The 22,057-nt window shown below is 37.5% G+C and overlaps 2 protein-coding genes across 7 annotated transcripts; both read left to right on the plus strand.

The window, feature by feature from the left end:
- Positions 1-7,532: 7,532 nt before the first annotated feature.
- On the plus strand, positions 7,533-17,577 carry LOC107807280 (uncharacterized). 6 transcript variants are annotated; one of them, XR_001652848.2, is made up of 15 exons: positions 7,537-8,039; positions 8,133-8,201; positions 8,328-8,435; positions 8,987-9,061; positions 9,561-9,725; positions 10,169-10,204; positions 10,471-10,577; positions 10,731-10,802; positions 11,262-11,310; positions 11,445-12,037; positions 12,885-13,091; positions 13,172-13,292; positions 16,136-16,251; positions 16,355-16,464; positions 17,060-17,577. XR_001652848.2 is itself a non-coding variant. In XM_016631636.2 (14 exons), the coding sequence occupies exons 1-13, from the start codon at positions 7,665-7,667 to the stop codon at positions 16,205-16,207; spliced, it is 2,049 nt and encodes a 682-aa protein (XP_016487122.1). In that variant the 5' UTR covers positions 7,537-7,664; the 3' UTR covers positions 16,208-16,251; positions 17,060-17,199. The 6 variants fall into 6 exon arrangements, 2 of the variants coding, with proteins under 2 accessions (XP_016487122.1, XP_075100089.1); XR_001652850.2 differs by having other exon boundaries at positions 16,398-16,464; positions 17,060-17,200; XR_001652847.2 differs by having other exon boundaries at positions 16,136-16,464.
- Positions 17,578-21,351: 3,774 nt separating this feature from the next.
- On the plus strand, positions 21,352-21,963 carry LOC142175741 (uncharacterized). The gene has a single exon (XM_075242724.1). The coding sequence runs from the start codon at positions 21,352-21,354 to the stop codon at positions 21,961-21,963; it is 612 nt and encodes a 203-aa protein (XP_075098825.1).
- The last annotated feature ends 94 nt before the right edge of the window (positions 21,964-22,057 follow it).

The following is a 22,057-nucleotide window of genomic DNA, read 5'->3' on the forward strand; positions in this document are numbered from 1 at the left end:
CAAGTTGTGGGAGCGCCAAGTACAAGCTAAGCTAAATCGCGGAGGCACGGAATGATGGCAAAGGGTTTCAATAGCTAAGGCAAAGTTATGTGAGACAAAAGACAAGCAATGGCACGGATGAAACAAGTGTTGACAAAGACAAGGCAGAAATGCGGCTAAGGCAATGTGCGGCCGACAGGCGTCGGGCGTGTGCGATAAAATCATGGACAACAGATTGCGGGCGAGACATTGGCGCGGAGCAATGTCAGAATCAGCCAAGGCTGGGCGCAATGCCAGACTTGGGGCGTGCAATAGCTGACCAAGAAAAAGGGCACATGTAGTGCACATGCCAAAGCAGTGGGCCGTTGTATTTTTGTAGCTAATGTCATTTCGTGTAAGATAATGGCCTATGTAGTTGGGGGATGTCAACTACAAGATAGGATCATATTTAGTAATGCCGTGTGTAAAGGCTTGGTTCAGTGGAAAGTGGGACTAGTGCTCCACCAATGGGCTAAGTGCTTCACCAGAAGAGCTGAGTGTTCCACCATGAAGGCTGAGTGCTCCACAAACAGAAATAAGTGCTGGGGAGGGCCATTTCGTGGGTAAGTGCCCCTTTAAATGGTTAAGTGCTTATCAGTGCTTTGACTTGGCAAAGCACAATGACGGAATTGCCCCTTTGTATGCTGTCCCTTAATATCTGCCAGTGGAAGCCCCTATATCTATATATATGGGGGCGTTTCGTTGAAGAAAAGGCATCAAGACCATGAGGGTCTTGCATCAGAGATGAAGACCATGAGGGTCTTGCATCAGAGATCTAGACCATGAGGGTCTTAGATCAAAGACTGTAAGAGTCTTGTGCAGAAGGAGAGGGTCTTCAACTGAAGAAGAGGGTCTCCAAGACGAAAATCAAGACTGTAAGAGTCTTGTGCAGAAGGAGAGGGTCTTCAACTGAAGAAGAGGGTCTCCAAGACGAAAATCAAGACTGTAAGAGTCTTGTGCAGAAGGAGAGGGTCTTTAAATGAAGAAGAGGGTCTCCGAGACGAAGACGAAGTGGTGCTAAGGCTGGGCACGGGCAGGTCTTAGTGTGTCATGATCGGCTTGTGATCTTGACTAAGTGGGCTATGAACGACTTGTATTCATAGCAAAGAAACAGAAACATATTAGGAAGGTGATTCTTTCTAAGTGTTTCAAAATGGGGGGCTAAGGCTAGGCTTTGGGCAGGTCTTAGTGTACAAAGATTGGCTTGTGATCTTTGCAAAGTGAGAAAATCAGAGAGAAACGTGAGGGTTTCTAAGTATTTTCAAAAGTGGGCTAGGGCTTGGCATGGGCAGGTCTTAGTAGCTATGAACGACTTGTGTTCATAGCAAAATGGGAACCAAGAAGGAAACGTGAGGGTTTCTAAGTATTTCCGAAAGTGGGCTAAGGCTGGAGCGTTGGCAGGTCTTAGTGACAAGATCTACTTGTGATCTTGGCCGGATGAAGTGGGCTGTGAACGGTTTATGTTCATGGCAAAGAGAGGTCATTTGTATGTTTTGTTATTAATACAAAGGTTGGGTTTTTCCCGTAAGTGTTGGTGTTCTCTTTATGTTGCTGCCGAAGTTTGTGGGAAGCCAAACTTGATGAAAAGTTGGCTAAGTATTGAAAAAGGCTGAGTAACTTAAGTGTCAGGTTGCTACCGCGCGGTGTCAAATTGGGCGCGAAAAATTGGCCCAAAATGGCCCCGTGACACGTACCATCATTGAGCAATCTATAGCTCAAAGGAAAATGCCTAAAATGGTTAATGCACTGACTTCTCAAATTCATGAATATGTATATATTTTGGTTTAGGAGTCCCCTATTTGATTCAATCTATACTATGGATACAGGGGCGGATTTAGTGTTATGATCCCGGATTCATCTGAACCCATTACTTTTATGCGGAACATAAATCTATATGTAAAATTTCGAACAAATAGATATGAACCTATAACTTTAAAAATATAATAGGTTTAATCGTAAGAAACTTAAAAGTTGAACATATAGAATTTAAATTTTGGATCCGTCTATGTATGGATAACAATAACAAAATATCCAGTATATTCCAACATGTGGGAGGAAGCATGTCGCACAAAGCATTTTGCGTTCAAGCAGGGTAAATGGATGAGTTGCACCTCAAGTGGTTTGATATAGACCATTTACCCTAATAGAAGCATTAGTGGCTTCTTCCACGGCTTGAACTCGTGATCTATAGGTCACACAGAGTTTGTTGTTGCTCCAAGACTCCCTTCAAATGACTAATTTGAGTAGTTTTCAAAGTTTAATTAGACTTACAATTTTAGTTATTGTTTAAAAAGTATATAAAAACGTAGAAATTACACTAAAAGTTCGGATTGAAACTTTTCTTATTTCAGCATAGTGAAAACATATATTCCTTCCTCCCCCAACCCCCCCGCCCCCACCCCCAAAAAAGAAAAAGAAAAGAAAAAGAAATATACTATCTCGTTTGCTTACTGTGCAAGTGATGAACTAGAGACCACTCATTCGTATTTTGAAATAATCCCCTCTAAATTAGACATGCATCCTTAAATTTGTGCGTTGAGAGCCCAAAGCTTTATAGGCATCAAATTAGACATGCATCATGTCATTGTTTTTATTAACAAAAAAAAAAAAAAAATCTTATGATATATGTGAGGCAGCTCCAGCATCCGATAACCGCTTTGTAATATGGCCATTATTTTGTCAAATGGAGTCCATCTCACATAAGCATAAGCATCTTTGCAAAGTGTAGAGTTTGTTGGCAATATTCTTTGGGACCCAAAAATATTGCATTGTATGTGGACATCATTTGCACAAGTTGTATCTCTTCTTTTACACCTAAGAGGTCAAGACTTTTTTGGCCTATAAAAGGGAAGGCCATTAGTTCATTTTAGACACACCAACAAGACTTGAGTCTTCATTTCTTGTTTCTTTTTTTCTTCCTTTATTAAGAGTGTTTTGTATGAGAGTTAGTGTTGGGAACCACTTGTGTGAACCCTTTCTTTGGAGTGATCTTGTGAGGTTATTCTCTTAGGGTATTTGGGATTAATTAGAGTGTTTACTCTAATTTTGTACTCTCTTGTGTACTCTTATTGTTATAGTAAATTGCTTCTCTCCGCTTGTGTATGCAGGTCACTTTGACCGAACCACGTTAAATTTGTGTCTTCTTTATCTACTTTAATTGTCGTTGTTATCAAATTCCATTGTCTTTGTTATTGTCATTATACCATTGTTTGGCTATATTCCGTACTACCCGGGTTCCCGATCCTAATAAATTGGTATCAAAGCCGGATCTAACCGGGTTAGTTTCAATATCCAAAATGACTCTAACAAAGACTTATGTTGAGAAATTTGACCGAAGTGTAAACTTCGGAATGTGGTAATTAAAGATGGAAGCTATCCTAATTCAGGATGGCTTAGACTTGGCGTTGCAAGGAAAGGAAAAGAAGCCGGATAAAATGACGGATGAGGAATTTGCCATCATAGACAAAAAGGCAAAAGCAGGTATCATTTTAAATCTCTCAAATGAGGTTTTACGTGAAGTTTCTATAGAAACCACAGCTAAAGGTATGTGGGAAAAATTCAAAATATTATATATGAAGAGAACGATAGAAAATAGACTCTACCTAAAGCAGAAGTTTTATACAATTCGTATGAGTGAAGGTACCTCTATTCTCTCTCATCTTGACACTTTTGATTCCATTCTTATGGATTTGAGTAATATAGATGCTGAAATTAAAGATGAGGATCAAGCTGTGTTACTGCTTTGTTCTCTACCCCCATCTTTTAAGCATATAAGAGATACTATGCTTTATGCAAACTGAAACTAGTTTCAGATTAGACAATGAGTGGATTTTAGATTCCGGTTGTTCATATCATATGTGTCCTAGCAGGGACTTGTTTTCTACATATGATTCAGTTGCAGGTGGAGTTGTCCAATTGGGTAACAATGTTACTTGTAACGTTATTGACAAAGGTACAATTCGGGTCAGAATGCACGATGATGTGGTGAGAACTCTCACCGATGTTAGATATGTTCCTGAGTTGAAGAAAAATCTCATCTCTCTAGGCACTTTAGAATCCCTTGGGTGCAAATTCACTGGTGAAGGTGGAGTTCTGAAAATTTTTCAAGGTGCTCGTTTGATCATGAAAGCACACAGATCTGGTTCGTTGTATACTTTATTGGGATCCACTGTTATAGGCCCTACTACAGTTTCGGTATCAGACAATTTGTCTGATTTTGATGGCATTAAATTTTGACATATGCCCATTAGGGCTTTTGGTGAGAAGGTGGAGCAAATTTACTATATCATCCAAAATTAGGCCAAGGTGGAGATTTGTAATATGGCCATTATTTTGTCAAATGGAGTCCATCTCACATAAGTATAAGCATCTTTGCAAAGTGTAGAGTTTGTTGGCAATATTCTTTGGGACCCAAAAATATTGTATTGTGTGTTGGACATCATTTGCACAAGTTGTATCTCTTCTTTTACACCTAAGAGGTCAAGACTTTTTTGCTTATAAAAGGGAAGGCTATTAGTTCATTTTAGACACACCAACAAGACTTGAGTTTTCATTTCTTGTTTCTTCCTTTATTAAAAGTGTTTTGTATGAAAGTTAGTATTGGGAAGCACTTGTGTGAACCCTTTCTTTGGAGTGATCTTGTGAGGTTATTCTCTTGGGGTATTTGGGATTAATTAGAATATTTACTCTAATTTTGTACTCTCTTTTGTACTCTTGTTGGTATAGTGAAATTGTTTCTCTCCGCTTGTGGATGTAGGTCACCTTGACCGAACGGCATTAAATTTGTGTCTTCTTTATCTTCTTTAATTGCCGTTATTATCAACTTTTATTGTCTTTGTTATTGTCATTATACCGTTGTTTGGCTAAATTTCGCACTACCGGGTTCCCGATCCTAACAGACACCATCCCGGTAGGATTAACAAGATAATTATTTCATAAAATAAGAAGTTTAAATCTGTTATGTGAAATGTATGTGAGATGTGTATGTTGTATGTGTGAGGAAGTCATGCTTCTATTAAGGGCAATACGATTTGGATTGCTACTTGTTTCCTTCTTTTGCTTAGTTTTAGTTATGGACAATGCAAACCACTAAAGATCCTGCCTTTAGGAACTAACAATGAAGGTTGATAATTTATTTTTTGATAAGGATTATTCAGTTGTACGTATAACGTGTTCTTGCATGATTAATTACCAAATAGATATAGTATTAAGAAGTGATAGATTTTCATGTAAATTTGCCCTCCAAATAGGACATATGTGTTCTTTATGCATTCTGGTTGTGTTTGAGATTACAAGAGTTTTTTAATTCGAGTGTTAGGCCAATATCAGAGTCGCACGGGATTGGAAAGGTTCAAGGATACATGACTACCCCTTTAGTGTCTGAAATTCTTTTTAATTAGTCTATTTCTATTTCTGGCTTTGTAATAACTTTATAAAGATTTTGTAATAATAAAAGGAAGTACTGCGGGAGAGGGGAAACTGTTTGCTCTAGCTAACTACTATCTCATTTTGGTTGTTTATTTCCTGTCTTCTTCTTTATTCTAATAGCAATAGGCTTTAGCTTTAGTTTTTAATCTCAACCGTTAGATATCATGCCTATAGAGAGTTACTTAATTAAAAAAAAAAACAGGCTCCTATGTGTTATTTATATGGTAAGAGAATTGGCTAAAATTTACAAGTATTATTTGGGCTCTATTCTGGTGTTGAAACTATTTTGCAAATACTTGAATCTTTTTAAATTATTTGGAAGGATTGGAACATAATTCTAGTTCTGAAATTATTTTTTTCCCTACAAGCATTTTAGCACGGATGTGCTATATTTTAAATCTGAAATTTCTTACAAATGCCTTGGTTCAAATATACCAATGACAAATCGAGATGAATTTTGCAAATATTTTGACCTGTTTGACTTTGTCGCTGGACTTAAGTTTCCTTTACAAATATACTTCTCTCATTTGGTATTATCGAATTATTGACCATTAGAAATCTAGTTATACTTAAATATTCTGGAGTGCGTACTTTTTAAACATGCCTTTTACCATACTGGTTCTCAAATTATATTTGCTTTAACTTATTTTATATTTTGAGTATTATATCAAATACTTAATATGTTGGAAGAGCCCAATTCACTGCTATTAGTTACTACTTGCTTAATTAATTCTGAGGCCAACATGAACCCTTACTTGCCTTATGTGTTATTTGTTTAAGTCTTAATGTGCTTTCTTTTATATGACGTTATTAAGAATAGAAATAGAAACCTGAGATTTTACTTAAGTCTAAAACTATCCCTTTAGAATAGTGTCCAAAGCCTCCTGGACTATAGGAAGGGGCGGGTAGTCTTAATTTTAGACACGGTTTAGAATTAATTAGTGCGCTCTTAGGTTAAAAACTTAAAGATAGTAATGAGGGTAGTTGGAGATGAAATATAAATTGCCCGAATAGTAATTGCACTTTGGCTATAAAAATCTTAACTGACTTTGCATGGCAGTTGATCCTAAAAATTTAGGTTCTCTTTAACTATTTAACTGATCATCCTTATATGTTTCACTTGTGTGGGGATAGCTAGATTTAATTTATTTTGTACGTTTCCGATGGTAATTTATGTAATAGTCGTTATATAATAGGAACAGTTTTAGTTTCAAATTCAATTAGTAAATTTGTTTCTCTGTTCCTTTGACGTCTTATTTATACGTTTGTTGTCTAAAGTTGCTTTTAAACAATCTACTGAATTACTATCATTCAATTTTCTTTCTTTTACGTTGTCACTTAGTACAGTTGATAATTAGTTGCACGTTAATCATTTAGCTATTAATAATAATTAATCATTTGGCATGCTTAAACCACTTAGTTTACTTAGTAACTCATATAATTCCACTTAGTTTAAAATTCGGCCAGCAACTACAGTTGTGGACCTCGAAGTGTGCCTAACACCTCCTATTCAAGGTAATTTGAACCCTTACCCGATTTTTGGTGACGTAGAGTAGTCAAATTGAGTTATTCACAAATAGATGCCTTAACGCACCTTAAAATCGTCAGGTGACGACTCTTCTCTTTTAATACCCGTTTTAAAAAGTTGTCATGTGTTGAAACCCTCCTTCGCGAGAAAATGGGAGGCGACACTATATATAATAAATTAAGATATCTTATATTAATGCAACAATAAATAAACTTATGAACTAAATATTTAACATATATAGACACTAATTATTGTAAAAACTTTTACATTACTAATGTATGTTAATATGTTATCTATGTAATTGCCCTATATTTTATTTTACTAATCCACCAATTTATTAATAATTATAAGTACTTTTATACTATCAATATATGTTATTCTTAACCGGTTATAGTATGCACTTTGCCTTATATTTTAATTTACTAAATTCACTGATTTATGAATAGTCACATGTAATTATTGTTTAAGTAGTTTGATAATGTAAAAATTTTGGTATATATAATTTAAATTCATAAAATAAATATTTGACATTCCAAAATATTTTACAATGGCAAAAAACCAGGGAAAGAAGATTCTGATCAAACAATAAAAAGCGGTCCCCGCGCAGCTTCAATTAATAAAACCTAAACCCTTCCCTCACCTTTGATTACTTGCCGTACTTGCGTTGAAGTTCACTTTTCCGGCAGAGAACATGGCGGAGATGGATTTGGACTTCGACGGCCCAAGTAAAGCTCCGACTAGGCCATCCCGTTTTGCTCCCAAAAGCTCTAAATTGAAGCCCCAACCCCAACCAGTAACCAAACCCAAACCTGAAACACCGTCATCATCATCTGATCCTCCTATTCCGACTAAAAAGGAAGAATTAGTTTCAAAACCCTCAGTAAAAGACCATCCAGCCGAAAATGGAGCCGCAATGGGTAAAGATGACGTTCCATTGGATGAAAACACTACGGGAGACGACATGGCAGAAGAAGAACAAATCGCCATGGATACTGATAGCGTTGAAGATGAAGTTGTTCGTGAAATTGATGTGTGTTTTACCCCTTCCTCTGATCCTGACAATCAGGTATATTTATCTTTTATTTATTTAGCTGTTGTTTATTTGTTGAATTTGCAAAATTTTCTATTTGCTAAGTATTAATTTCTCTTTTCTGGTCAGCTATATGTGTTCCAGTATCCATTGAGGCCCGTATGGCGTCCCTATGAATTGGAGGAAAGATGTCAAGAGGTGAGTTACAAAAAATGCTTTTAATGTTTCTTACGCGAAATAAATCAGTAGTATCAAACATTTGATTGAAATGCTGGTTTTAAATGACCAGTTTGGACGTCTGAATCAGATTTTCTCTATTTGCAGGTGAGATTGAGACCTTCAACTGCACAAATGGAGGTTGATTTGGCAATAGATTTTGATTCTAAAAATTTTGACCGAGACTCTGTTCATGCAGTAAAGATGGAAAAGCAGGTTCCTTCGATTTATCCTCTAACTTAAAAGAGTAAATCTTTGAGCTAATTTCCTGCGTTATTTGCTTCCATGCATCTGTTAATCTTGAGCCGAGGGTCTATTGGAAACAACCTCTCTACCTGCACAAGGTAGAGGTAAGGTCTTCATACACACTACCCTCCCCAGACCCTACTTGTGGGATTATAATGGGTCTGTTGTTGCTGTTGTTGTTGCATCTATTAACCTTCAATGTTGGTCTCGATATATTTTTTGCTTTCCATGTTGACGAAGGTGCTCGATTTCCACTGATATCTGATCTTCCTTATTATGTGTCTATCCATTGCTCCACCTTATATTCCGTTTATAATACCATTTGTTTTGGACATACTCCTTGCTATTCATGGACATGTATTATATATCTTCCAGCTTCATGGTTGTATCTCTGCTGTTAGGTGTAGGATAAGGAGGTTGACATTTAGATTCTGGAAACTCTGCACTTGATATTTGTTCCCTTAGCAGGAATTGCAGTTCTAATTGTTTTACCAATAATCTGATTGTTTCTCTTTTTTCAGACTCTTTCTACATCATGGATGCCATTATCAACTTGCACCTCTGGATATGCTGTTGGGGTCCTCATTGGTGATGAGGTAAACCATTTGTTGTTGATGTACATCTCCAACTTCTAGTTTTATAGAGCTCTGATTGACAGAAAATTAGTTTTCCGCAGGTTGTGTATGTGCTTATACATCTCCAGCTTTTGCCCTTTTCTTTTTCAAAAACTAATTTGGACAATAACAATGTTACTCTTTCAACTTCAAGTTTAATCACGTTAATTCTGTGTCAGCTTCAAGTTGAAGCGAATTATCCACTGTCAAATCTGACTCTTACCTTACGTATGCAGTGGGAACTGCCGTAATGCTTCTGGCTCTCATATTTACCCAAGCTCTGCTACTTAGTATTAGAAAATTGTCAAGTCCTTTTGGTTATATTCTTCCGTTTCTTATACACGTCAGCATGAGAAACTTCTACTAAAATTTCTTAGTTTGCTGGTAGCAATTTGAAGCTCATTTCTGTGTTGAAAGGAAAAAAATTAACGCTTATTAATGTTCTCCATAGTTACGCTCTTGCTTCCTGTTTGTTATGCAGTTACACCTCAATCCTATTCATGCAGTTGTACAGCTCCGACCATCACAGCAGCATCTTAAGGAAAGTGAGTTGAAGAAGAAGAACATTGCCACCAGCAGTGATGGAAAAACTGTTGAAAAGAAAGATGTCGAGGAAAAAAAGCCTGCGGGTCCATCAAAGAAGCAGGTTCATTTCATGATTTGCTCTTTGATGCCAGCTCCTAAGCAATTTGAATGGACCTTGTTTATGACTAATCTTCATGTGATATTATTGTAAAAATTAGTGGCCACTTAAGATATTTTATGTGGAGGACTATTTGGTTCCGGACTAGGTTTGCCACATTTTCAGGTAAATATGATAAGGCAATGCCTAAATATTGATCTTCTTTTGTTAACCATTCTGCTACGTTCAAGACTAATCTTTTTCCTAGTATTGTGAGCTCCACACCCAAACCCCTTACCCAGGAGCCCAATACCTGCTTTTCCATTTTACTCACTTGGTGACTTAAGTCAACCCCAACCTTATTGTTGGAGGTGGAGGATCTTTGCCACTAGGCTATCCCTCCCTTAATGCTGCTTAAAGCTTTACCATTCTTCGATTTATTCTTATAACATATACCTTTTGTGCAGAACAAACCACCTGGGAATGACAAGGATATTGAAGAGGTATGATAAACACCTGTGACCATGTACTGACAAAATTTCCGGTTTTAGATATTAGCTAATAACTCTCCATAGTTCTTTAGCTTGAGTGGCTGCTAATTTTGCATCTTCTATGATTTGGATTGACATTTCTGTTTTTAGTGTTTCTATTTATATCTGTTCAAGAGCAGTTAGCTTTTTCCATGCAGTCGCAAATATCATTTCAAACAGTTTCATTAATTCAGATCCTTGTGAGAAGTTATTGGTATCTTCTTCATTTCCTGTTTTAGCATTGGGTACATCTAAAATACCATGGAGCTAGGAGTGACATTTCAGCCAGATATCTACAGGAAATGGCCATGGAGGAAGGCTCTCCAGTACCATTTTCAATGAGCCCGTATGTGTCTCTTAATATGGTTGATTTTTTCCGCTTGAGAAACTGCTTCTGTTCAGGACAATTAATAAGAAGCATTTTTTCTCAAAGCATACATTCATCCACTGTCTTTTTTATTCTAATACCAGTTTTCTATTCTGTTTACTTGATACACAGGGTTGATTATCTGAATGCTGTATGTCCTGGCAGACCAACTGACACTGACAGATTAAAAATTCTTCGAACAAGGTACTGCAGCCTCTCTAATTGATCCTTCTCCTCATCGATTCTTCTGACATCGGAAGGTTTTGGAGGTGCTGCTAAGGACAACAACAATTTTTATTTGCATTTATGATCATAGAGCTGTCTTCTTTGCTGTGAGGTGTTATTGTCTTCTCATGTATTGCCACTCCATTCTTTAGCAAATACCTAAGGTTGAAATTGCAAATTAATCACCTTGTTGGGGGCTTGACAATGTAGTTTGACATAAATATGCAGCTCATGACTTGAATTGCTTCCATTTGTGATTCTTCTATTATCTTTCTCTAGCCAGAAATTTACTGTATTTCTTTTTATCAATATCCCGGCCATGTGAATAGTAGATAGCTGTTCTTGAAATGCCAAATTTCTCAACTATCTTAAATTAAACATTTTACCCAGTCATTTAATGCCTCCTAACTTCTAAATTGTCAAATGTTTGGTTTCCAGGTTGTCTCAATTACCTCTTGAAGAACGCATTAGAACTTGGCTTCTTGAGGTTTATACCCGCTATTTGAATTATGCGCTACTTGTATATTTTTATGCCTGCAACAAAGTTTGTTTACAAGGTCTCATGATCCTGATAACTCATAAAGGCAGCATATTTCTAAATCTGGGTTCTTTTGGCAACAGGGACCTCCAATTCATCGTTTTGATGCTCTAAAGCACCTGGCGCTGGATGATCCTGTTGATGAAATTTTGAGAGTCCTCCAAAGATACGCACAATTAGTTCAAGGATTATGGGTTCCAAAAAGTTCATTAATCTATGGAAAGAATGATGGACTTGAAGTTTTAGCAAGGAATTTTATTCTCTTTGAGTTTAGCAAGAGTACCATTATTAAGCAGAAAGTTTTTTCCAGGAGGTTGGATTTCCTTAAAGCTGCGAAACCAACACTAAAATCATTAGCTGTTGAGAGGCCTGACCTGAATGATTGGAAGCTCAAAGAGCATCCTGACAAGAAATTTGAAGTTCTTTATGGTGATGTTGTGAAAGAGCAGCAAGCTACCTGGGAATGCATGGGGAAACAGATCAATGGTATTTTGTCTGGAGGAAGAAACAGGCCTGCTCTGAAGAATCCTTTAAATTCAAATGACAACATTCCTGCACTGCCCGGTGGTGGTACACCCGCTCCTGGGTCACTTTTGCGAACATCTATGTCAGAAAAAACTCGAGAAGCTTTACCAAAGGCGCTTCAAAAAGTTTTTAGAATCTATAAGGCTTGCAGGTGAGATCTCTGATTGTGAACTTTTCTGCCCTTTGTTGCTTACCATTCAGTGATTTTGGGTATTCATCTTAGTCACACAAATTGTTACAGCCTGAGAAAAAATGCAGAAACCTTTGTAAATAGGTGGTTTATTGACCTTGGTTTGATTGCTCTGCAACTTTACAATCATGTCCGTGCTTGGCTTTTTTTTGAACTGCTTGATGCTCCTTGCTCCAACTTCTGCCACCTGTTGGAGTTCCTTTGTGTTTGGTTCAAGAACTCTCTTTCTCTCTCACTCACTCTCTCCCTTTCTCTCTCTCTCTCTCTCTCTCTCATAATCTTGTTCCGCTAGCTGTTGCACCTTTTATGGCTTTTGATATTATCTTTCGGATCTTAAGGATTGTGTAAATAGGTGATTGTTTCATCCTGAATATGACTTCTAAAAGGATGAAATGGTCTAGTTATAGGACATTTTTCTTTGCTTTGGCATCATCTCAGAACCTTATTTTGAGCAGTGGTTATCCATTGTCCCTCAAAGTCCTGTTTATGTTGACTTGTTAGTTGAGGTGAGTTGTGCAAGTACTTAGGTCGAATTGTCCATCACAAAATTTATGCTGTCTTCCTGTTATGTTATACTACTTTACTTTTCTAGAATGGTAATGGATCATAACATAGAAGAAAACTCGTATTTTCCATTGTCTTTTCTCCAGTGCGCCTCGCCTGTCTGATATTTAGATTTAATAGAGTTGTTTGCTGTTCAAGGAAAAACTGTACATGAATTTCTTAAATTAAAAACAAAAAAACTGATTTCCTCCATCTAAATTTGTGACCCCTGACAGATCGGAAATCCATTGTTTAATTTTTCCAGTTTCCAGCAAATCCGCCAACGTCTGCGAGATGTGGCAGTTTCTGAGTCTCAAAAGGGAGATGCAAAGAAGGCTATAACTGCAGCCAATTCTGTGAATGATGCACCTCCAGAGGAGATACAGGCAGTGATTAATCAGGTTGCTGTAAACATCCATGGTGTCTATGTTTTGAAGTCATCGCCAGATAATCCTCAATATGACGCATTGAGGTTAGTAAGTATTGCTATTATAACTAAAACTACGTTATAAATACCTAGGCCCGCGGCTAATACATAGTTTTGGTTCTCAGGAAAGTTGTAATTGACCTTCTTATGGCTGAAGGGCCGAGTGCAAAGCTAAAGAAAGCCTCTGTAGTTGAAGCTGCCAAGTTGCAACTGAATAGGGATATTACCGATATTGAGTTTAAAAAGGTGAGTAGTTATTTTCTTACTTGTCAAGAGAATTAAGGAATGTCTTCTTTGACTTTATTGTATGGAGTTTCACATGGCGGCTGAAGTCGATATCAGAACAATTATTATCATAGTTGATGTAGTGTCAATTTGTCAACCTATTGAAAATAGTAAGATGTGCAAGTGTCTAGGTTTATATGTCTTTTTAGTTACCCTAGGTGCATGTTTTTTTATATTATCTAAGTATGGCTTTATGTTATTGTGGTTAAGTACATAGTGTGTGAGATATCATTTATTAGGTATGAGTCTAGAAGTTTCCCTTGTCACCTATAAAAGCACCCCTTGTATCTCCCTCTTCCTTCCTCTTTGTGCCTTGTGACATTATCAAGGGTCCATCTTTATATTCCAACAAGTAGTATCAGAGCGGTTGTTCAATCCTGGTAGGTGTAAAGGCGAAATTCAGCAATTCAACAGAAGGTGCTTCTCCATATTTGAGGACCTGTTGAGGGGCCGGCAATTTTTAAAGAGAAAAGTGAATACTTTGGGTTTTTGAAGAATAGAGCAGCTCATCGAGAAGGTGTAAGTCTTGAAGAACTTAACAAGACTGGAAAAAAAGACGAGAAAAGTCTTCCATGAGTGTATTTGCAATAGCCAAAAGTTAGGAGATTGAATGAATTCCCTATACAGGGTTGTAAATAGCGCTCGCCTCAGTGCTAATAGCGTGAGGCGATGCGAGGCTGCAGCGCCATTTTCCTATGTTGTGTGGCGAATTTAAAAAGGCGAGCGCCTCTACCTGTGTAGCGAGGGGTGCAGAGTAGCGATGCCTTTTTTGAAAAAAAGAGAAGAAAAAGGCATCAGACTTCAGCGATTAAAAGAAAAATTAGGGCTTGAGTTTGTTTTCGTCTTTCTCCTAAATGCTCGTCGACCCAGCCCTGCTGCAAAGAAGCAAACCAAATTTCTTCTTTCTTCTTCAAGTTACTTCGATGAGGTATGCTTCTCTTCATCTCTTTTCTTCTTTATTCTTCTCCTTTCTTCTTCTCGAGCAATGTCCATTTTTTCCCTTCCTTCTTCTTCTCCTCCTGCTTCCTGCTTCCTGCTTCCTGCTTCTTCCTGCTGCTTCCTCCTGCTTCCTGCTGCTTCCTCCTGCTTCCTGCTTCCTGCTTCTTGCTTCCTGCTTCTTTCTTCTTTCTTTCTTCCTTTTTCTTCTTCTCTTCTTCTTTTTCTCTATGTTGTCTGTTGTTTTCGAGCGCTGTCCAGCAGCTGTTTTTTTTGGCATAGATATTTTTTTCTTTCTTCCTTTTTCTTCTTCTCTCTTTTTTTTGCTCTGTTTTTTTCGAGCAGTTGTGTCCAGCAGATGCTCTGTTTTTTAAATTGATATATTTATCAATATGTTATTGCTATTGAGTTTTTAGTTATATATATATATATGCAAATTTAATATTTTATTTTTTTGTATTAATTGTCGCTTCACATCAAAAAGGCGAGCGTTTCGCTCCTCGCCTCAGTGAAGCGGGCCCTCATCGCTATTTGTCGCCTCACGCTATCCAAAACACTGTCGCTATAGTTGAAACTTCTCTGCTGATGGAAAATTTGAAATTATGAGAAAAGTTTTATCCAGATGACCTACCTAGATGTGTGCAAGGATAATGTTTGAAGGCGAATTTAGAAGGCATAAACAAAGAGGATGTTGAAAATGATGCTGAATTTATCAAGAGTAAGGGTGTGTTTGGCACCCCTAAATGAAGAATAGGTAAAGACAATTTAAGTTTAAGGGGATGTTGAAAATAGTAAACTTAAATGTTTAAGCTCTAGATTCGTGTGTTTTTAGTTATCCTAGGTGCATGACCTTTAAAATTATCTAGGTATGACTTTACGTTATTGTGGTTAAGTTCATAGTGTTTGTGAAATCATTTATTAGGTATGAGTCTTAGAATGTCTCTTGACACCAATAAAAGCACCCCTTGTAATGTTGTTATGTAAGAGTGGAGTCTTTGAGAAAATTACTATTGTGTTTCATGTGTATCTCCCTCTTCCATTCTCTTTATGCTTTATGATATGATCAAGAGTTTGCCCTTATATACCAACACTATCAATCAAATGCATCTAAAACCTGTTTGTATGAATCATCTAGATGTTTCACTCTAAAGGTGAATTAAGGGTTCTCTAAAAGTAGTTTTTCTGTAAATTTCACAATTATCCATACAGAAGAAACAAAAACAACAAAAGAATATTGGTGCAGAAGAAACAATAATTGCAAAGCTAACATTAACATTTGTCAGGATCCATTTTTGTTCTCTTCTATGATGTGGGAAAGTTTGTATCTTGGGCTTTAGGTTTTTCTACTGTACTGCTGTCAGGGTTCTTATTTTGCACTTCTTTTATGTAATTTGGATCTTAGCAATACTGTGGTAATGCTTGCATGATCTGTGACAGTTATTGGGCTTTAAATGAGCTTGAACCTACATTCTATTACACGAAGTCAATGTATTCCAGCACAAGCAGATGTACGAAAGATGTTTACAGTATCCTGTTTCTGATCCTCTTTCCCCATTTCTTTCCATTTTCCCTCCTTTTGGTATTTCTCCTTCTCTTCTTAGTCTTAACACTCAACATCAGTGATAAAATATAAAATGTAACAGTTACTACATTCCATGTTAAGTGATACTATAGAGATACTGCATTGTTGTGGTCTAGGATCCTTCAAGTTGCTTTGAATTTTTTATTGTGAATGAGCTACTTCGATGGTAGTGTGAAATGTTGTCAGTCCGTCAGATTGCAATACAAGCTTTTGTCCTACGTGTTAGATTATAGAAAAGCTTTTGTTAACTTGCAGGGATGCTAAATATTTTTCTGTGCTTCTGCAGGTTATGCAGGAATTATGTGAATCAAAAAATTCCGCATGGGTTTTGAGAAGTGGTGATGGCAGTTCATCATAGTCTGCGGTTTTTAATCCAAGTTGTACAGGTCACCCGAAATACATGTTAGTAGTTGGAAATTCTCAATGATGAGAAGCTGAAAATTGGACTTTTCCCTTTACTCTTGAGAAGTATAATTGTTTAGTTTTGTGTTATACGATGTCTCAGAGTATATGATTGAGCTGTTGGTGGGAACCGCTTTGCATTGCAGCTATATGTAGCTCCTCTTCGAGAAGGTTTAGGAGATATCACCATATCAGAAAGATGTTGGCCAGGATGTAGGTCTTCCATTTAATCAAACTCTCTCACTGTATTCGAAGTTGGTACTAGTTTTATGATCGCCTACCGCATTTATACAATGATACATAGCAACCACGCTACAGGGCATTTGTGCCGCTTTTGTGTTGAGAATAGGATCTTTCATTATGCCTGCTTCAGATGTTTCTACTTGTTTTCTTATCACTCACCACTACTAGGGGTCTGTGCAGTTGTCAAAAATCTGCTGGCTAAAAGGTAGTCAACAGGACTAGTAGATAAAAGAGATGCACGTAGATCTATGAGCATCCAAGTTTGTATGTTACTTGAGCTTCTCTTAAGGGGTAACTTATGAAAAACAAAAGATAAACAGTCACTTATTTTGAATAGTAGGACTGTCAATTTATCCTGACTGCTAATTTTGTGCGTGGTTGATGTGGCTCTTTTTATTTGTTTATCGTCGTGAAGAACAGGAATATTTTAGAACCTATAATATGGAATAGCAAGCGCGTGTAAACAAAAGTTATGGGTTTGCTTTTGCAGCTACATAGCCTTTGCTGGTGATATTCAGTCCTGTTCTTGTACCTGCTGTGATAACTGTTGGGTTGATCCTTGCAGGTTTCTTGGCTACTGGTGGTTTTGGAGCCACTGCTTCCTTTGTTTTCTACTGGATGTACTGATACGTCACAGGGAAGCATCCGATCGGCGCTTCCAAGATTGATTACGCGAGGGATAAAATTGCACATGCAGCACATGATGTGAAGGAGAAGGCGGAGTAATTGGGACATCAAGCAGGGCAACAGATTAAGGGTTGAGAGAGGGGCTTAGATGAGTTTTCTCATGCATGCATGTGCACCTTTTAATTGTTTGTTAATCGGTTTTGTGTGAGAATGTGAGCCGTGCTTATTGGATTTTGCGGTAGCTGTTACTGGTTCTGTAGCAAGATTTAGTCACTTAACGAGTCTGTTTTTGGTTTTACCCAAATCTTGTTGAGTCTGTTTTTTGTTAATCCCTAATCTTTTTAGTTCCGTGGTGCATTTGGTATTTCCCCCTCAGAACACAAACGCAAAGTTGTATTTTTGTAACAAAACCTTGACAGGTGGAGGTTAATGCTTAGACAAAACAAGTAAAACTGCAAGGTCCGGCTCGATTTACTTTGCTCTCTGAACGGAAAAATCAACATGCACCGGTCGATAAATATTAGCAGCAACACAAATTATCTTTTTAAGATTTGTTGATAAATTAAAGTAATAACACAAATCATCTTTTAAGATTTTGCGTGATGGTAATCGACCATTTCCTCGCCAATTTCCGCTTTACTTTAAACTTCTAGGTAAGAACCAAATATGTGATCTATGACCAACCTAAAATAAAAGCCATCTGGCAGTGAGAAGAAAAATTATTGACGAAACATGCGCCGGAGTCGGAGTTATTCGCCAGTAGTGGAAATACTAGTTTCTCAGAAGTAAACTGATTGCACGTATATGCATCACCAACAAGAAAGAATACTATAGTAATTCAAAGTTTGATAATGTTAAAGCTAAATTCCTTGAGGTTTCATCATTTTTTTGATGATGACGCCGAAAACCATTCTGTCTCTGAAGAAAACAGAGTTCAGACTTGGAATAATTATCAGTACCATAGTGGTAAACCAGTAGTAGTTGTAGCTAATGAAAACTCTGTTGATCTTGAAAAACACAGAGGTATAGTTGGTTCAAGAATTGATGAAAAGCCATTGCTTTTGCCAATTCGGAGTTTGAAATCTACTTTTCCCGAGTCTATCTCAACTACTTCACCAAAATCTCTTTCACCTTCATGTTAGGGATATATTAGATATGCCATATATCCAATCTCATATTTGATGATTTGAACATATTTTTATGAATGTTATTTGATATAAAAAATATATGACATTTGATATTCGTTTATCATAGTTATTATTAATTGCTTGATTAATTTAATAAGGTCCTTGATTAAATTTTGAGACTTATCATCATGATGGAGATCATGATAATGAGAGTAAAGTCTCTTACAATTTAATCTAAATTTTGTTCTTGATCGTAGGATTATTAATTTGGACATTAGTAATCCGGTTAAATCAATATTTATGTGATCGTCTTTATGGGATAAAGATTAGTTGATCTCATTAACTAAATCACATAAATAGATGACTCAGATCGAAATATGATCACTGAACCGATTCATTGGATAATTCCTAATGGTTAGAATTACCATAAACTGTCAATAGGATATTGTCTTGAAGAATGTGATGTAAGAGTTTCCTTTGACCTGATATCATCATAGTAATTGACAAGTTATTTATTGTGCTCTGATACTACGGTAGGATTGCATATAAGTGTTCATAACACGCAGCGGAAGACAATAACAATCATATGCAGAACTTATCGTGTTTAAAATTTATTTACATGTCAAATATCGGATCTAAGACGTACCTGGTGAAGAGAGTCTTGTTTCATAATTTTCTTCGATAGTGCGAAGACTCTATGCGTATCTACACCGAGACCGATCTTTGCTATCAACTCTTTGGTCAATGAAAATCGCGAACAAATTGAACGAAAAATATAGTGTTGAAATTTTCCCAAAAATCTCAACTCAAAGGTAGAAGAACAAGAAACAATTTTCTCGTAATAATATTTTCTCTTGATAGGTTTTCATATACACCTTATAGGTTTTCATATGTTCTTCAAGTTCACGAATATATCTGTATATATACCTGAGTTTGCAATACTTTTCCAATGGAAAAAGGAAGAATTAAAATGGTGGCTTAATTCCTTTCTAAGTCAAAGTTGAACTTTAGAAAAATAATTCCATTGGAGATGGAATCCCATTCCAAAATGGGAAACACGTTTGCCGACTAAGTCTCTTTTTTGGACTTCATACTTGAATCCAATTCTTAATTAGATTTCACTAATTAGTCTCCTTTAAAGAAAGAAAAATGTGTAACCCATTTCTTATGGGATTACTAGTGCGGTAAGTAGTGATTTGTGGACTTTGAATTAGTCTCCTTATTAATATTTAATATATATTCCATATATAAATAAATATTAATTATAAGTACCAAATATATATATCACACACATATGTATTTCAACCAAGAGATATAATTTAATTTTCTATTCCAAATAGAAAGCTTCAATTTGTTCACAATATTAATTATATCCTCCGTGCTAGCAAAGAATATAACAATATTTCATTTGGACTAATAACTAAATTTATTTGACTAAATTAAATTCTTTAATTTAATTATCAAATAATAAAGTAATTCATCCTTTAGCAAAGATCTATCTATAACGTTCTAATTCCCCCTACGGTAACCCCAGTAGCCCCCAGTAGCTACACTCCGGCATCTGCTGCTTCGCCGTCGCCTTCGCCGCCGTAGGTGCTGTCGCAGGTAATTTCACTTCTCTCTTTCCGTCCCTCTCTCTTTCTCTTTCTCTCTCTTTTTCTTCTTTCTCTTCTTTTCCGATAGCTTCTGGTTTTCCGACAACCCATCTCGTCTTGCTCCATCTTCTTCTCCCCCCTCTCTCTTTCCCTTTCTCTCCCCCCTCTTTATGTGTGTGGGGGTGCGTTTCTGTTTCTTTGGACATATGCAGTATTTTCTTGGTGAGGACGGATTATTTCTCGGCTTGTGTACAGATTCCCGACAAGTATCATTAATTCCGGCGACTTCCGAACAGCTTTCTGGCGGGACGCAGCAGGACTGTCGGTGCTTTTGAGCAGATCCGACACATTTCAGGAAAACTTGCTCCAGGTTCTTTTGTTCTATCTCCGGTATTTGTGGTATCGATATTTTTATTTTTATTTATTTTTATTTATTTATCTATTTATTTTTAGTTTTTTGCTTGCCTGTATATTTGGCATCTACAGTATCTTGTTTTAAATTATTTTTAGTTAGACTTGTCTGCTTATATCTATCTCTATCCATTACTTTAGTGTTTTAGCTATTACATTAATTGTCTCTGCTTAGTTGTATCCCTTATTAGCACCTTGTGTACCTTTAGATTTCTGTTTAGTCTATTCATTTTTAGTGTATTCTTTTTGTAGCTTTGTGCTGATCTAGTGGGCCGCGCCGAGCTATGATAGAGTGAGGGCATGTCCTCGGGGGGAGCGGGGGGTAGAGGGGAAGGTAGAGGGCAAGGGTGGCAGGGGGTAAGGCACCTTCTAGGTTGAGAGTGGGGTCATGGAACATAGGGACTCTGACGGGGAAGTCTATAGAGTTAGCAAAGATTCTCCATAAGAGGAAGATTAACATAGCATGCGTCCAGGAGACTAGAGCTGATGGGTTTAAGTTGTGGTATTCAGAGAGGGTGAGAGGGAAGAACAAGGTAGGCATTTTAGTTGATAAGGATCTAAGGGAGCTAGTGATTGAGGTTAAGAGGGTAAATGACATGTTGATGGCCATTAAGATAGTCGTGGGAGGGTATACTCTAAACATAGTTAGCGCTTACGCTCCTCACGTGGGTTTGGATGAGGAGGTTAAAAGATACTTCTGGGAAGATTTGGATGGGTTAGTGTGGGGTATACCGTCCACCGAGAAGCTTATTATAGGAGGTGATTTTAACGGCCACATTGGGATGTTGCCTGGGGGATATGACGGTGTGCATGGTGGCTTCGATTTTGGAGATAGAAACGGAGGAGGTACTTCGCTGCTGGAGTATGCTAAAGCTTTTGAGCTGGTGATCGTTAACTCGTGTTACCCGAAAAAGGCAGAGCACCTGATAACTTTTCAGAGTACAGTGGCCGAGACCCAAATTGATTATCTACTTCTCCGAAAATGTGATAGAGGTTTATGCACGGATTGCAAGGTCATCCCGAGTGAGAATCTTACGACCCGACATATGCTTTTGGTTATGGACTAAGAGATCAGGTGGATAAAGAAGAAGAGGGCTATGTCTGGTATTCCTAGGGTCAGGTGGGGTGCATTGACCAAGGAGAAGTCCCGAAAGTTAGGGGAGAAGTTACTGGCTATGAGGGCTTGGAGGAGTTGCGGGGATGCGAGTTGTATGTGGGCTATGACAGCAAATTGTCTTAGAGAGGCGGCGAAAGAGGTGTTAGGGGTTTTGAAGGGTTTTTCTGGTGGCAATAAAGGGGACATGTGGTGGAACGAAGAGGTTCAAGGGAAAGTGGAAGCTAAGAAGGCGACATATTTGAAGCTAATAAAGAGTATAAACGAGGGACAAAAGAGTGCTAATAGGGAGGGGTATAAAAAGGCTAGGAAGGAGGCGAAGTTGGCGGTTACTGGGGCTAAGACCGCAATGTTTAGTCGTCTATACAAAGAAATTAGGGATAAAGGCGGGGACAAGAAGTTGTACATGCTGGCGAAGGTGAGGGTGCGGAAGGCCCGAGATCTGGACCAAGTGAAGTGCATAAAAGACGAGGAGGGTAGAGTTTTAGTGGAGAGGGCACGAATTAGGCAGAGATGTCAGTCTTACTTCCATAAACTCTTGAATGAAAAGGGATATATGAGCAATGTTCTGGGGGAGTTAGAGTACTCAGAGTGACATCGCGATTTTGGGTACTGTAAATGCATATGAGTGGGGGAGGTTGTAGGGGCTATGCGCAGGATGAGTAGGGGTAGAGCGACTGGGCTGGATG

The sequence above is a fragment of the Nicotiana tabacum genome, chromosome 22 (genome assembly GCF_000715075.1).
Source record: "Nicotiana tabacum cultivar K326 chromosome 22, ASM71507v2, whole genome shotgun sequence".
Taxonomy (NCBI): Eukaryota; Viridiplantae; Streptophyta; class Magnoliopsida; order Solanales; family Solanaceae; genus Nicotiana; species Nicotiana tabacum.

Bases quoted from the DNA above. Each gene is read 5' to 3' on its own strand.
- LOC142175741 (XM_075242724.1), top strand. From the start codon at position 21,352: ATGTCTGGTATTCCTAGGGTCAGGTGGGGTGCATTGACCAAGGAGAAG.
- LOC107807280 (XM_016631636.2), top strand. From the start codon at position 7,665: ATGGCGGAGATGGATTTGGACTTCGACGGCCCAAGTAAAGCTCCGACT. The intron at 8,436-8,986 runs GTTCCTTCGATT...CTCTTTTTTCAG, and splicing joins CAGTAAAGATGGAAAAGCAG to ACTCTTTCTACATCATGGAT. The intron at 12,038-12,884 runs GTGAGATCTCTG...TAATTTTTCCAG, and splicing joins AGAATCTATAAGGCTTGCAG to TTTCCAGCAAATCCGCCAAC.